At 36.0% G+C, this 16,901-nt stretch overlaps 1 protein-coding gene across 1 annotated transcript in view; it reads right to left on the bottom strand.

Annotated features, from left to right (window-relative positions):
• Positions 1 to 16,030, bottom strand: part of LOC111043187 — a 116,352-nt gene extending 100,322 nt beyond the window's left edge. Inside the window, exon 1 of the mRNA XM_022328086.1 lies at positions 15,512 to 16,030. Coding sequence (XP_022183778.1) covers positions 15,512 to 15,694 — 183 coding nt within the window. The 5' untranslated portion in view covers positions 15,695 to 16,030. The remainder of the gene's footprint in view (positions 1 to 15,511) is intronic.
• Between the last annotated feature and the right edge of the window lie 871 nt (positions 16,031 to 16,901).

The raw sequence follows: 16,901 nt of genomic DNA on the forward strand, positions 1-16,901 counted from the left end.
CCGAAAAATCCGATATAGTATACGAATATTTATAAACCTGTTACGTTTTGTGTTTTACGACCCGTGTATAAAATAATATCGCCGGAAAAAACTGCAGTATTTTGTCAACAAATTGCTTTTATATTGTAATATTTCTGGCGTGTGCGCGCTCTCAGTTATATAATATAAAACCAAATGATAGGATAATATACGTTTTACCGTAATGCGTATTGAATATCGGGAATAAGGTTGCCCGGGGGGGAATCGTAATAGCAGAGAACCAGGACGACCGCGGTTTTTTTTACGGTGCAGTGCATGCGTGGAACGAGGACTGGTAGGTATATATATTATGCACTTACGGCAAAAAAATGGGATGAATAAAAAAAAACGGAAGTATTATTAAACATATATTTCGAAAGTCATGAACGCGTACAGGGACGATGCAGGGAGGAAAAAATACAAAAATCGTGCCAGTGCGTCGTCGGTAGAATCATCGGTTATTACTCGATACGCGCATCGTGGTGCAAAACCAATCAATTCACAATAACTAAAATTTTGTAGTATACTCTCCGCAATCAACACTTTCAGTATACGAACAATATTGACATGGAACTTCCCTCTGCAGCACGACATTAATGTCTCTATACGAGTAATGCTTTAAGTGAATCGCAAAATTCACAAAATGTGGTTCTTATCGTACAAAGTCGTGCAAAGTCGGTCCAACACATCGGCCCAAAAAAATTTCAAAAACACAATGTGGGGAGGGGGGCTAGAGAAACATACGTCCGCACCCGCGTGCCTGTCTATCTAAGCGAAATCGTATAATGTTCTACGATGAAACGATCTACTTGTGAAAACTATACACTACACCAACAAAATATAATATTATATAATTTACACTATCGATGTGACTTTTCCGTATTTTTTATTTTCCATACCACCGCCCTGGGATGATTCGTAATTGTTGTGACATTTCTTTTCGTTATACGTTTCAACCGCCTGCCAACGTGTCGTCCGTTTGTTTTCCCGGCCAGGGTCGATAATAGACGTGGACGTGTACGACGGACCTATTCGGCGTGAAACACGTAATTCAGTACCCGCAGTAGGGTCGAACGAGAACGAACGTCGCTCATCGTTCCGATGCTACTCGCCACCGCCACGCACCTGACCTAGGTTCAAGGAGTTTTCAAATGAAAACCGAAAATTTCAAACGATGCGGTCAACGTGGCCGTTAGTGTGACGTAGCTATAATATACGATAAAAAATGCGGGACGGCATATGACGACATGTCATACGTGATGCGGTGTGCTGAACGCCGCCGTCACTTCAAACTACGCGGCACCGCACCATTTATGCCGCATTCATATCGTGTCTTCAAACAGTAAGTAAACAAAGAAAATCATAAAAAAAATATCGTCGTAATATTAAATAGATAAAAGTCGTCAAAATGGATATCGTTGTGCGATTGTTTTATAACAAAACATAATGATCGAGTATGCTTATTTTCTATAAACGAGTCACAACAATATGCACGATGGCCTTCAATGCTGAATGAATATATTATGTGATTGTAGAACAAAATTTTTGAAAACAAAAAATAATTGTTATCGTTATTATTTTTAAAATTATTTACTTTTCTGAATAAAACTATATCTGTGCTGCTCATCTAAAATCTAATAATGTAGTTATAACTACAAACTACACGCTCAACATTTGCCAAGTATTTCAATTTTCAATACACCGAAAAGTATCATAATATTAACTATTATGTTTTATATTATAAAATTAAAAATGTAGATTGAAAGTTATGTAAAAAATATTTTCAAAAATTAAGAACTTATTGAAATAACGAGTGTTAACAGCTCAACACAATTCAATTTTTTTTTTATGTTTTACAGAGTCTTCGCGTTCAAAGGGATATGCGGTACTTTTCAAAAAAAGTTAAAACCAATTTCTGCGAAAGCTTTGTAATCATTGTTTATAGGTACGCACGCGCGACACATACTTATCTATGATACCGTAGATAACGAGTCAAATTAAACGTGTACATTACAATACAAATAGTATAATATGTATATTATAATTTAAGATGACGTATGAGTATACACATTGATGTCAGTATGTCGAGAGAGAAAAATAACCGCGTTCGACGAGTCGGCCCGGATCCGATCCCGTCTCGGACTGTATACGGATCGAATTTCAAATATTTTTATCATATAACGGCGGCCGTATATTATACATTTTACATAGGTACATAATAATCAAATATTATTGTACAATGTACTCTTAACACCTATAATATTATTTAATAAATATATAGTGTAAGTGGACGGTCATCGAGTACTGACATATTATCATATACCATAATAAATACTCTCGCGATTATTTTCAATAAAATACTATATTAATCTTTAATATTTGTATATTGAAAGCGCAAAGACAACTGCAGTTATATATCTGGTATTATACAACCTCCGTGATACTCGTGGAAATAAGATATTAAATATTTTTGTACAATATTTACCTAACACGGGGATTGAATATAAAGAGGACCTCTAACAGATTATTTTTAACAGCAAAAGCTGCAGCAACAGTAGGTCCTATAATAAAAATAAAGATCGGTTTAAGTCAAAAACATCTATGAAAAAATTGATATTCTTCTCTACAAGTTTTCCAGACGATCTTGTTAGCGCGTGCAAATATTGATTGCCGAAAAAAATGTCACATAATTAAAAAAGTGGGTATACAGCTATAATACATATATAGTACCTATTTAAATATATTATCATTATATGCACAGACTCGTCATTGTGTGTTCACTTTGAATTCTCTACTCGCGGAAATAGATGTTATTATTATAATATCGTATTTTTTTCATTTTCCGGTCACGTCTGTCACCCGGGGCTGAATTTTTGACGCCAAGACAAAACAATAAACAGCAAATGTTTGTTTCTTCGCCATCGTAGTATAATATGATATTATACATAATATTATGCGCAGACGACTTGTATCTATATATAATATATATATATATTATATAATACAGCATATGCATGTCCCGTCCCGGTTCGGCGGTGTTTCTATAGTCGCTCCGGGCTCAATGTAAGCGCGCACACAGTTTCTAGACCGACGTTTTAGCCCTTTAGGGATGTATAATGTTATACACTCGGCGCACAATAACCGCAACCACCACCACCACCACCTCAGTTTAACATTATAAACGCACGTACCTATCACATATTATAATATATATGCGACGTGTATTGTACCTAACCGTGGATTATAATGTACACCCATCTGTGTACACCTATTTGAGAAAAACGAATTTTCAAACAACCCGTAAATAATATAACAACGATCGTTTGATCGCGTGTGTTTCGTCCCAAAATTCAATACGCACATAACGAGACATCGTCATATACATATACGTATACAGCCAGTCGTGAGTCTCTCGTGCAATATAATATTTAATAATATAGGACCTACATATTATTATATAATGAACACAATTTGCTACCATTCTACAACTGCGGCGGCGGCGGCGGCGGTTGAATAATAATAATTACGAGAAATCCATCTGGTCGTCGGCGATAACGCATTCGGGTAACCCTTTTTACCGCGATTATTGTACACCATGTACCTATAATATAAATTATACAGAGTCTGGTGAACCTTTTTATTTTTCTCCTCCCCACCACACACGCCGTTTCGTACCCAGGAGGCGTCTACAAGTATAATATATAATTACGAGGGTCAGCTGTCAATATGCGTGCCCATTGACAAATGCGCACACTGCGTATTATTATATACAAACATATATAAGTAGAAATGTAGAATGTATATTAGGGATCTATAATATACATTTACAGGTATATAACGTATACAGCGCTTCGTTATTTTCTAGACAATCGTTTTTATACAACTGTTATAAACGATTTCACGTTACTGGGAGGATAATCTAAAATTAATACCTTTTGTCTGTGTGCGAAATTATAAAAAAAATATAAAAGGAATTATAGCATGTTATATACTCGAACCTAACCTAACCTAACCTACACTCTACGCTTTGGTACCTATGAATATTGTATAATGTTCAGTAATGTGTGTATTATACAGTGTATAGAATATAATATTCCATACCTATTTACTTGTTGTGGTATTGTTTTTCCATTCGGAATTATAATCGACAAGTAGTACAAGTCAAAAAACATAGACGTGATTTCTTTGGAGGGAATAATGACATTCGTGCAACTGCAGTCGACGAACGAAAAAGTTGAAAAATCCATGATAAGAGACACTTGCAGCACACACTCCCGTGCGACGACCCCCCCCCCCCCCCCCGCTTACATACGCTTACCAATATATGTATATGTGTAACGTGATAGGGGTGTACGTAGTTGTACTAATCGTTAACCTGATGCTACAGAGGGGGTATTCGTAGAAACCATTTTGGAAACGCCATATTTGGTGAGAGTTCTCTCCTCCAACCATAAAAAAATTGATTTAAAAATATATTATGGACACAACGCTGCAGCGTCACCCCCGATACGTATAGTATTACCTGTTACGACGAGGAGAACAAATAAGCGCGTCCTACATATAATGTTATTATACGACCACGTTGACGGCGCATTTACGTCGCGATTAGCTCTTGAAATCTGACTCTGACCTAGTCGTCGGTATAATAATATAAGAGGAAAGACGTTTTACTCTTACACACGGCGGCAGCGGCTTCATTGGGCACTAGCATGGGTAGAGTTGGGAAGGGGGGCGAGAATCTTGTACGACACAATAGTATATGTATATATATATATATATATACATTTATAAATAGATGACAATCGGCAACGACGACGACGACGACGACCGATGGAGTGATAATACTCCTTTATGGGAGAGAAGAAATAAGAAAAACGGAAACAATGGACCTTTTTGCTCGTGACAGGACAAAAGGTAGGTAGAGGAGTCCCCGAGGATCCTGTACGAGTGTACGGAATACGAGATAGTCTGTACGAGATCTAATTACAAAAAAAAAAAAAGAAAAGAAAAAAGATGATGTATATTTTGTTTGGACGGCGTGGGTGAGATGTGGGTGCGGGGGTGGGGGAGAACACAATGCGGGTCATAGTTGAAACCAATTCAGCCGCTCGCGCGCTCGTAGAAAACTATCATTTTATTGTTTGTCATTGTTGGATATGTATATGAAATGTAAAAATAATATAAAAACAACGAATCCGGCGGTACGCGGCGCGTTCAAAAACAATATGTAAACCATTATACACGCCGAGGCGCCATTGTTTAGTAATAAACGGATTTCGAAGGAACAGAAATTACAATAAAAAGCGTATACATATTATATATATATATATATATATAATATAAAATAAATTATATAGGTGTACAATGTGCGCCTAAACGTTTCGGGAAAATCGAAAACTCATAAATAATATTATCGTTGTGCATACATATACATATATTGTAGCAGCGAGGTAAACATAATAATGTACTCGCCCGACCGCATTAAAAGGTCGCCACAGGATGAAGGGAGTGGGTGCTGTGTGAGGTGGAAGGTGGGTTAGTGGGGCTGCCGCAGATCGTGTCGTCCGCAGACGTCTGGCCACCGCCCTTTTTTACCTTTGAATATTTCGCATCACTTGACAACCACCGCGCACAAAAGGATTCTTCCACGGCAGACACGTACATACGTACTATACATATTATATATACTTTGTGCGAAATGTAAATTTTCCGGCAAACCCTAAGGCTGCGGCTGCGCTCCACGGAATTCCCCCCCCCCCCCCCCGGTAAGGCTGGTTGGACCGCGCAACAGAAGGAAGCCGTAACAATATATAGGACTGTTATGGGTACTTGTAGGGTATACCATCCCCGTGTCGATGAAAGGAGAACTGCAGCGACTATATAATATGTACATATATAAATGTATCGCCGAACTGCGCAGTTTGTTTTCCCGAATGTGTAAAGAGGCGTATACTTATATAATACTATGTGTACCAGTACCAGATATATCTATTAATTATTATTGTTTACTTACAAAACTTTATCGTGCTCTCATACATGGATTTGACATTATACGTGGTTACAGTATTACACTGCGTATACCGCGTATACCACGCATAACCACACATTATACCACGTATACATCACTCTTGGTGTAATATTATATGCGTAGGATGTGCATATAATATAGTATAGGATATAGGTACCTACTACCTATAATATGTTTTGCGGAAGAACGATCACGTTTTGGATTTCCTGAGACGAAATTTGACGGAAAGCGAGTTCCTCGGTGATAGGGTTAAGAAGAAATATTTGAGCAATATAACACACACGACGAGCGCACACATAACTCATTTATGTAGATGCGCGCGCGTTATAGTTATATTATATACACACACGGGAGGGCAACTGTCAGACCAAGACAAATCGGACTGCTGCCGCCATTATCATAGCCTATAACCTCTGCCGGCCAAGATTCGTTTTTTTTTATTTTTTATTTTATTTTTAATGCTACCTACCATTTCAAAACGTACACATATTTAATGTGCAGCAGCTGCCTGCCGTCGAGGTACACGATATAAGCCATATTATACACGGTATATAGCCGTTGCGGGAATTGCTGCTGTAACGAGAATGATTAAGAGTCAAAATCCGTGCCGTGGATCATAAACGCGATTCCTACACGAATATCTATACGGGTACCTAAATACATATGAACCTATATATACATACATGAACGACGAACTGTAATACCGTGGTATACCTATATATTATTATATTATTATGCGCACGTCCGAAGCACGTCAAAGATATTATAGATAGAGCGACGTCTGTCCGACAGAGACGATATAATAATATTCTTCCGCGACGCGCACATATATAATATACCATTATTATTACTACCTACTATACTGGCAATATCGGTATACTGCTCCGATATCACGGACGTGTTCAATACATATATGATTTATGCGCTACCAATATTGGTAACTATTCCGATATATATATTTTTCCAAAACATTACAATACTATTATATACTACTACGCTAGCTCTCCGCCGAAACGGTTCGGAAACACGCGCGAGCAGCGACAACCACGCCGTGCTCAAAATATATTAGATAGGTAGGTAGGTACTCGGTTATAGGCCAACGAGTTTGTATAACGATGGTATATGGGTACCACATTGGTACGACACTTAGTTTACCGCTGCAATAGGATTTTCGTGATGAAACGATATAAAAAGTTTTCGGCACGACGAGTTTGACGTAAGCAACCCTACCGACGGGCACGTATTTTGTGGTGACAGTCGAATATCATAATAATATACTTTCGCAAACTAGCTAGGTAAATGTATTATTACAACACAACATATACCTTTATATGTATTTCAACGGGGTCGCAATAAGTTTTTCGTTCTCGAAACAATAATTACGATGATGACGTACTCGTAGCAAAAACTTGGTCGGACGCGAGAAATAGGACAAGCATAAAACATTATAATATCTGGTGTACCTACCTACCTAAAGCTCACTATATACGTGTATACGAAACTGCTGTACTGTAAACTTAATTAATATAATATATGACTCTATACTACTCACCGTAACTCCGACCCACGGAGGTATAATAATTTATATACCATATACGCACTGTACAAATACGAATAAAATATAATAAGAACCGCGGAGTTCGTAAATAATAATTAATACATTCTCTGAAATCCTATAACGGGTGTATTGTATATAAGACGTATAAATAGTAATATATATTATTATATTACACACATTTATAATATAATGTAGTGTACACATGATGGTTATATATAGTATATACGTATATAAAGAGGCACGTTTGAATGGAACACATTGTATACACATATACGATATATACCAACGTGTCGCGCCAGACAATTGTGTCGAATACAGTATAATATTATAATATTATATTATGAACGCATAACATCGTGAAACGTACAAAGTCTGTTTTCGAATAATATACATATAAACGGACGTAGGTGCCCGTGATATATATATATACATTATACATATATGAAAAATGTATACCAAAGGAGGATGTAATATTATTATTATTTAGATCCGAATGGACCGGAGACGTGCGTGGTGCATATGGGTGCACGAACGCAAGGTCAACGGCGCTCGAGCGCGATCCGAACGCGATAAGTGAGAAAAGACGCCGGCGAAACATGGCTGCCGGTGTTTGTTTACACAAGAGCCGGGTGACCATTATTATTATTATTATTATTATTATTATTATTGCGATCGGTATCGGGCGCGAGAACCGACGGCGATATCTGGTCGTGAGCACACGAAATTCAATTTACGGGCAAACACAATGTATACTAGAGTATATATATATATACCAGTCGAGCTGGTACCACTCTCACACACACCTGGACAGTATGGTATCATATTGTTATACACAATATATAATAATAATTATTATTATTATTATACACATATAATATGGTATACTATGTAAGAGAAGTCTTGTTACGTCGAAGTTATAATATAAGTTATATTATACATTATTTTGTCTGCAGCAGGTATTGTATTGCGCATACACGACGAGTTTTTTCGAATTTCGGTGATATTCTTTCCGCATAGTATAAAATAATATACAATTATACACCAACATAATAAAATGCAGTGGTGGCTCGTGCTATGGTGCAAAGAAGCTTGTAGACCACTCAAAATTATTATTAGATTTGTAAAGATCGAGGTAGTGTAAATTATGATTGGTTATCGTACACACAACAAAGAATTCAAAAATTGTATTTTGTCTTAAACAAGAAACAAGCGTGCCACTGCCCGTTATCGATTTGATCATTTTGCAGAGCAAAAATTCATCATGGACCGGGCGGCCGCCGTACTAATATTATTTACGCGCATCGACAATTTGCAGACTGATAACACTTCGGATCACTGCAGTCAATGGCGCAACAGACTTCTTTTTGTCGTGCCTCAAAAATCGTTGAATCGCCATCACCGATATATATTACTTTTATTTTACCATTCTATATGTTAAAAAAAGTACCTGTACATTAATTTTTAAATGTGTATAAATTTTTTTTTAACACCCTTCTACATATTTTCGTAAAAAATTGTATGTACCACCCTACGTGCAAAGCCCACGAGCCGCCGGTGAATTAATAATGATATAATATTATAATATGCAATACTCACTTCGTCACCTATATCTTCGTATACGATAACGCAATAATCATTGTCGATTGTTTTACTAGGTATATATAGGTATGGTACCTCCTGTGTCGTCACCTCGCTGCTTCGGCGGCAGCGGCGTATACATATAAATACATCGTATGCCGTCCTGCATCTTCATCGTACATTTTTATTATAGGTACATCACTACTAATGTCCACCTCGTTTGAAATTTTCGGTTTTCCTAGAAACTACGAGAGACAGACCTCATAGATTAGGTGCGTGGCCCGGAAGAAGCGGGTCGCATCGCGGTGAGAGACATTCGTTCTCATACAACGTGCCTGAGGGTACCGAGTTACATAATATTATTATTGTTTTATGCCATATCACAGCAGCGTAGGCCCTATCGACTCGACCTGGAAAACAAACGACGGCAGCAAGCAGTTGAAACGTGACGAGAAAACGTCATATCAATAATTATTTCGAGACATCCAAGGGCGCTATGGCACGAGAAACGAAAAAAAATAAAATTGTTAAAGTCACATAGAAAGTGCCCACAGATAATAACTTAACTAAAATAAATATTATATTTATAATATGCCCCTAATTCGGTCGTCATGGGCCCTAGGGTTTTATTAGTAAATAAATTATCATTTATATTTATACTCGTATATGCATATGTATTTTATTTTATATAGGTACAATACACTCTGGTTGCACCTCGATTTGGGTGTACCTCATTCGTGATAGAGGTGGATAAAAGAGCTGATTTTGAATAAACGTAAAAGACGAATATACCAAGACACACGGGCTGTTAGCTTAAAAAAAATTACCACTCCGAAATGAGATAAGCAATAGTCTTCGTTTTATTATAAATACAGGATAAACGTCACCATAGCATTAAATGTGACTGTTAAAGCTAAATGTACCTACTATACTGTTACCTTTATAATAAAGTACATAATGTTAAAATATTAAAACATAATACATTTATGTATAATATATAATATATATATATTAATAGCTATATATAAATAGGCTACAACCGGTGTCCAGCAACGACGCATTCCCTCGATCACATGCATTCAAGTTATATTATAATTTAGAAAAATAATTATCATACATACAAAAAGTGGTTTGTTTTACAGAATCTCGATCGTTCTTCCCATGTATTATGCAGATTTTGGCTAGAAAATTAAACGCATAGGTACGATAAACGACGATTTCATATAGAATACGATGAATATCCGACTGCAGCAGCTATAGTATATTATATATTATAATATGAACTAGACGTCGCGCTCTCTGTGGGATCTCGCGTTTTTTCCTTACGTAAACACATTAGGTATAGGTAGTTTTCGATCCGTTTACGGAGCGTATTATAATATTATAATATGCACGTTGCTATAACCCGCACCACAGGGCCTAAATATAATAATAATATACGACGACGCTGGGCGCTTAATTATTTCTTGCGCGGCGTATAATATATAAATACATCGTACATATTATTATATTTTATATATCGTATTATATTATATATAATATTATTATAAACATGTTTATACCGCGTGCGCACGACCAGATGCTGCGAGAGGACCTCCGAGTCGCGGCTGTTTTCACTGAAGCGCGGGGTTATAGGTGATCGGAAAAACATTATATCGCGTGGCCGACCGAAACTCGCGTAATCGTCGTCGGATCGTAAAACACCACGACGGCGTTCTCTTCCTCTTCGTCCGCGTGCCGTACACGGTAATTTATTGGCAAGAGCCCTCGTCGTCCCGCGCCCGCGTCGTATCATTATCTCCGATAAACGTTAATCAAATTTTGACGCACGCAGAGGAAAAGTAAAAAAAAAATAAACAAAAAAACGTTTCCCCAACACATGCACACACGGACAAAAAAAAACCAACTGATTTATTACTCTTCGTTTACTACAACAGTGTCCACACACAAAAATCCATTCCGTATACATGTAATATACTGCGCCGGCGTGGGTTTCCTTGGGATATTCTTTTTCGTAAAACGAAATTATTGGGTCCAAACATGTACACTCACATACTCGAGCGTTATATTATTATAATCCACAGTTTCTGGCAGCTCTGAATAATTTTTGATAACATTATGTCGGTATAATTTATTTATATTGATACCAAAAATCGCCCAAAGCTTTTTAACCCCGATTACAGACAAAGTATATTATTTATTACGTCAATCAGTTTTTTAAGCACTTGTTTATACACATATTTTGATTTGTGAGGGTACTTAAAAATAAAAATTTCCTCTATATACAAAATAAATATAGGTATATACTATATATAGTAAACGAAATAGGCAATACGTATATATACGTTATTATTATATAGGCGATAGATTTATCCTGTGACAGAGTATATTTTATGTGGACGAAAGTATACTATTGGGGTTTTATTAGATGGATGATAGGTAAGATATCTACATAAATATCGTAAAATAAAACAACATGTCGAATACGAAGAAAAAAATTTGAATCAACGGTTGAACGCCTCAAACCACACTAATATATTATGATATAATACTATACATAAATTCCCAAAATATAATAAAATAAAACTGTACGATGTTTAGTGGATTTATGTGTAGGTAACTATAACTATAAAGCACCAACAAAATATTATGATTAACCGAGTTTTTATGACAATAGAGTCGATTATATAGGTACGGCGGTTTCGGGGCGACGCGACATCTTCTCTCTGCGCGTCGTAAAAATTATGAAAAAAAAACAATAATAATAATAATAATAATAATAATAAACCATGTAGGAGCGGCGTTATTCCAGAGTATTCTAAGAATCCCGGAACGGTCGCGTCCATCGTCATCGTGCATGTAAATTGATTCATTACACTATATTATTATACCCTATACCCGGTCACCGACTACGACTACGATCCATAAGACACGCGCGTGGCCACAAAACGACTCAGAAGTGAATCGCGCCCGTATATAATCCATTATGGGTGGTTGACGGGCGTCCGAGATAAGTACACACGCACACGGGAATACTTGCAAACAGGTACGACAGGTAAAATACGGGGCTGGAGATGAATATGCGCGGTAGAGCGCGTTAATTATGCTCGTCGTATTATATTGTATTCATTACGAGCACCTGCAACGGGCCTTTTTAACGACGAGGAAGAAAAATCAAACGATTACGGGTGGGTGGCAGAGAAAGAGAGAAGGAAAGTGACAGAAAGAGAGAGAGAGAGAGAGAGCGAGAGAGAGATAAAGATAGAAAGAGATAGTGGGAGAGAGAAACTCATACACCGATAAAGCTTTTTATTTTACGGACCCACGCGTAGGTGCCAACGAGTCGCAAGTGTAATTTTTCTCGGGTGCAACGAGCGGGCGGGAACCTGCAGCGTATCTCATTATATATCTGTACAAGTATATTATTATTATGATGACGATCGAGAACCAAGATTTTGTCATCGTCGTAGTTTAATTTTTTTTTTTCAAAACGCGTCACCAACCAGTGTCATATGACCGACCGACAAACAAGATTAATTCGATTATTATAAAAAAATATACATAGATTGAGTGTAATATTATGTACATGATATGCATATATATAATTAAAGTACACGAAAATCGTCTATATACCTACGTCATATTCATTGCAGAGTTTAAAACGGGATCGATACAAAATAGGTTATACGCGATGATTAAGACTTAACGTTTCGTTTTTTAATTTTAACGAAACTTATATCACTAGCTGAAATAAAAATCCGTCGATCTACCTATTACAAGTAATAACTATGATAAGTGTTCTGAGTATCTAACATAAACGCGACAAAAGCTATTTTGGTACCATGAGGCTTTTATAGTTGGATTGTTGAACTACACTTATAACATATATATATATGTAGGCTACAAATCATCAGACAACAATAATTAATGAACTTTTAGGGTGGCCTAATAATATTACGAATTTATGAAAAATTATTATGTTCAACGAATATATTATGTGCTGGGAAATTGGCAATTGAATGATATCATACAACAATTTAAAATTCAGGACAATACATTTATAAATGTATAATTATATTACATGCTCGCTGAACAGATGTACCGCAGCAGACGCTACAGCGGGAGCTTTCAAGATTCAAACATTGGCTTATATAGTATAGTAACATAGTTAGGTAAAAAAACAAAACGTTTCTTGTTCGAATTTTGATAATTAAAGATCCGAGGCCATATGCGTTCCTCGAAATAAGCTAAAATCCCGACAGTCATTAAACGCAGTTTTTATGTCTGACACCAACCGCAATACTATATATGCAACTATATACAAGGCACTGTATATAGGTGTTAAAAATTATATTATATATAAAGCGAGATAAAATCTTTGCTCGCGACTATTGCTATTATTAGTAGTTATAGTATTTAGTACTAATAGGTACTACTAGGTACTACTATAGGTACTACTTCTATACTACTGCTGCAACCTACTACAGACACTTTATAAAACAGTACGTTAATACCACATCTAAAATTCTAATAATACCAAATACGTTTTTTCACTCGCATAATTTTTCATTGGTTTGTTAGAAACGTGTGAACATCATGTGAAACGAATAAATACCTCCGCCACCGCTGCTCAATTAATTGTATTTATATTTGCCAACGCAGTCATCACGCGGGAAAAAATTATTATTATTCACATGTTATATTAAAGTTCATGCACGTAGTCATAGTTACGACGTTTCTATAATGTATTATAATAGTATTATAGGTATATTTTATGCGTTCAAAAAAACTCTATATTTCGTGTTTTATCATTAACGTCAGTATATTTAATATTATTGTATTGTAACGAAGTACCTAATATATAGAGACAGATTTTAAATAATCCAAAACAATTACGAGTTAATAAAACGTCAAACGAATAATGAAAATGGGCCCACTAAGCTTCTAATCTTAAGTCCAAAACGACTTTTTTATAAATACCGAAAATTAGTCAAATTGTCATGCATAATGAACGAATACGTGATTATTGTGAATCGATTAGACATGTCTTTTTTGTTCCCTGTGGTTACTGTGAGGTGTTTGAATGAAACGTTAAAATACGATACGCGACAAGAATAAAATTAAGGATTCGAAAATAATACCTAATCGTAGTATTACGTCGGATTATTCTCTTGAGCAAGACTGTTGGAATTTTTGATTAAAAAAAAACTTATATTAAAAACATATAAATTATTACAATATGTACGTTTTACAGATATGATTAATGTTTACATAATATAATTTATATTACAATAAATTTACGAATAAAAAAATCAAATCAAATTTTGACAGTCAATACTCAATAATATAAACAAGATTTCTGTGGTCTATTAATCGGAAATCAGTATACAAGCCAATATTAATTGAACTTACGAAATTCAAAACTATAAAAATGGATGTTCTATCTCAATTAAAACATAGAGAGCTTTGTTAAAAATTGAAATTCTGTAAAATATAGGTACTATATATATTTTTAACTTGATTTTTTTTTATCGTTAACCACACTTTATTATTTTACCCATCAAATGATTCAAAAGCTGCAAACTTATGGTATATCGTATAAAGTATAAGTATTTACTTTTTAATTCGTATACTGCAGGGTTATACTTAATATACGACCTAGCTAAATACGATTATATTACAAACATGCAATTACACCGAATGACCCCCTTGAAAGTTTAAGAACACTTTTTACCCGGCAACTGAATACCGATTACCGTGACACACAACCTCAACATTGAAATCGTAAATCGTAATTTAAAATCGAAATGTAAAAGCTATATTTAGATAGATTCCTATCACACGTTTGTCGCAATTGTGTCTCGACAACACCTAAATTTTTAGTTAAAATACTAATTCTATTTTTTTTACTCACACAACATACCTAATAATTCGAATATAAGCAAACTAAAGTAATCGTATGACATTCCAAATTGCAATAATTATTAATTTCCCTGAAAAATTGTGCATATGCATGCACAACGTTATTAGGAGACACAATCCATCAAAAGCGTATTCGACGGTTAACAACCCTTGACGGTTATCGCGTATCGTTTGAGGAAGCCCACCATCAAAGAGTTCAAACTTTACCACTATTTAAAACAACATAATATTATTTCATAATGTTGTTCTTAACCGATTTGCAAAAAAATAGCTTATTGCATTTTTACTTTTTTACGACGATATAGGTACCGTACATCAAGAAAATGCAGGAGGTGGCGCCGGAAAATGAGTTGTCATCTCATACAGGTGAAAAAAATATTATTATCACAATATATAACATCACTGACCTTGTGCAAACATCCGGCACGGCATTGGGCCACTGTGAGTGGCGAAGCTTTCATCAAGTCCTCGTCGGCAAACACCAAGTCCTGTACCGCCGCCGCGGTCGTTCCGCGGAACAGGAGCAGGAGCAGCAGAACAGGAGACAGGGCGACGGCTGCGCGAGCCAGCAATCCGCGGGAAACGGTCATGGTTTTCGGAGGTGATGGCGGGTGGTCGACAATAAAACTTTTTGAAAATCCTATTTCACCGCGTTAAACGACCGAAAGACGAAACCGGGCGATATTATCACAATTTTTTTCGCTACCGACGACTGTTACTATCGGAAAATGTACAGATTATATTATGCGTTGCGATCCGGCGGAGGCGGTATGGGGTCACTTATTATAATAATATAATTATTTATATTATTTATTACGAAACACGTCGATAACTTAACGGACGAGACGACGACGCGAGAGCGGACACGACGACACGACGGTTAGCCGAACAGACAACGACTGACTGCTGGACCGATAACGTCGTCGGCGGGACTGACCCGGTGCCGGTCCCCGCGCCGCCATCCACCAAAAACGGCCGTTAGAGCGCGGCACCGGTCGATGCACGTCGGTGTGCCGCCGCAGACGATTCGGGTGCGCGCTCGTAATCGGTTGGTTCAGTTGGTTATTGGTACAAACCTGTACAAGTAATATAATATGCCTAAGTAATATATTATGACGTACGACCTATAGCCCATAGGGGTGTTGTCAACGTTTATCGCGAAACATCATATTACATGATATTATTATTGTCTCCTGTTTCATAGTTCAAAATATCGAAATTTACCTAAATTGCGGCTGATGTAAATATGTAATGACGATCAATCTTCAAAAGTACAAATGAAATAATTTGTTGTTGTGCAGATACCATTAACAAAAATATTTTTTTGCTCTAAAGATTTGAAATTGAAAAATGAAATTGTAGGGGTAGTATAATGTTTCCAGCACCCCCATCGTGATATGAATTAATAACAATGTCATTAATTTTTTGATTTGTATCATATACTATATAGCAATAATTTTTATATGTGCTATCAACAAATCAAACCAACAAATCAGTATGTTATATACTTATAATATATTGTAATCGCAGAATTTTTTCCTTTGATTTACAGAATAATTTTAGCAGTCATTCTCGACTTTTTTTAGTTTAAAATGTATATACAAATATATATTATATTTAATATTTTAGATTCTGAGCTGGGCGATAAATATATTCATTTTATGATGTATGTTTATTTAATTTCTAAAGATCATTTTTCTAGCAAAAAAACTACTCCAATTATCAACCTCGAGGACGGTTTTTGGTAACAAATTATATCTAGTTTGTACCTTGGTGAGTCAATGGTAAACATTTTTC

The sequence above is a fragment of the Myzus persicae genome, unplaced genomic scaffold (genome assembly GCF_001856785.1).
Source record: "Myzus persicae strain clone G006 unplaced genomic scaffold, MPER_G0061.0, whole genome shotgun sequence".
Lineage (NCBI taxonomy): Eukaryota > Metazoa > Arthropoda > Insecta > Hemiptera > Aphididae > Myzus > Myzus persicae.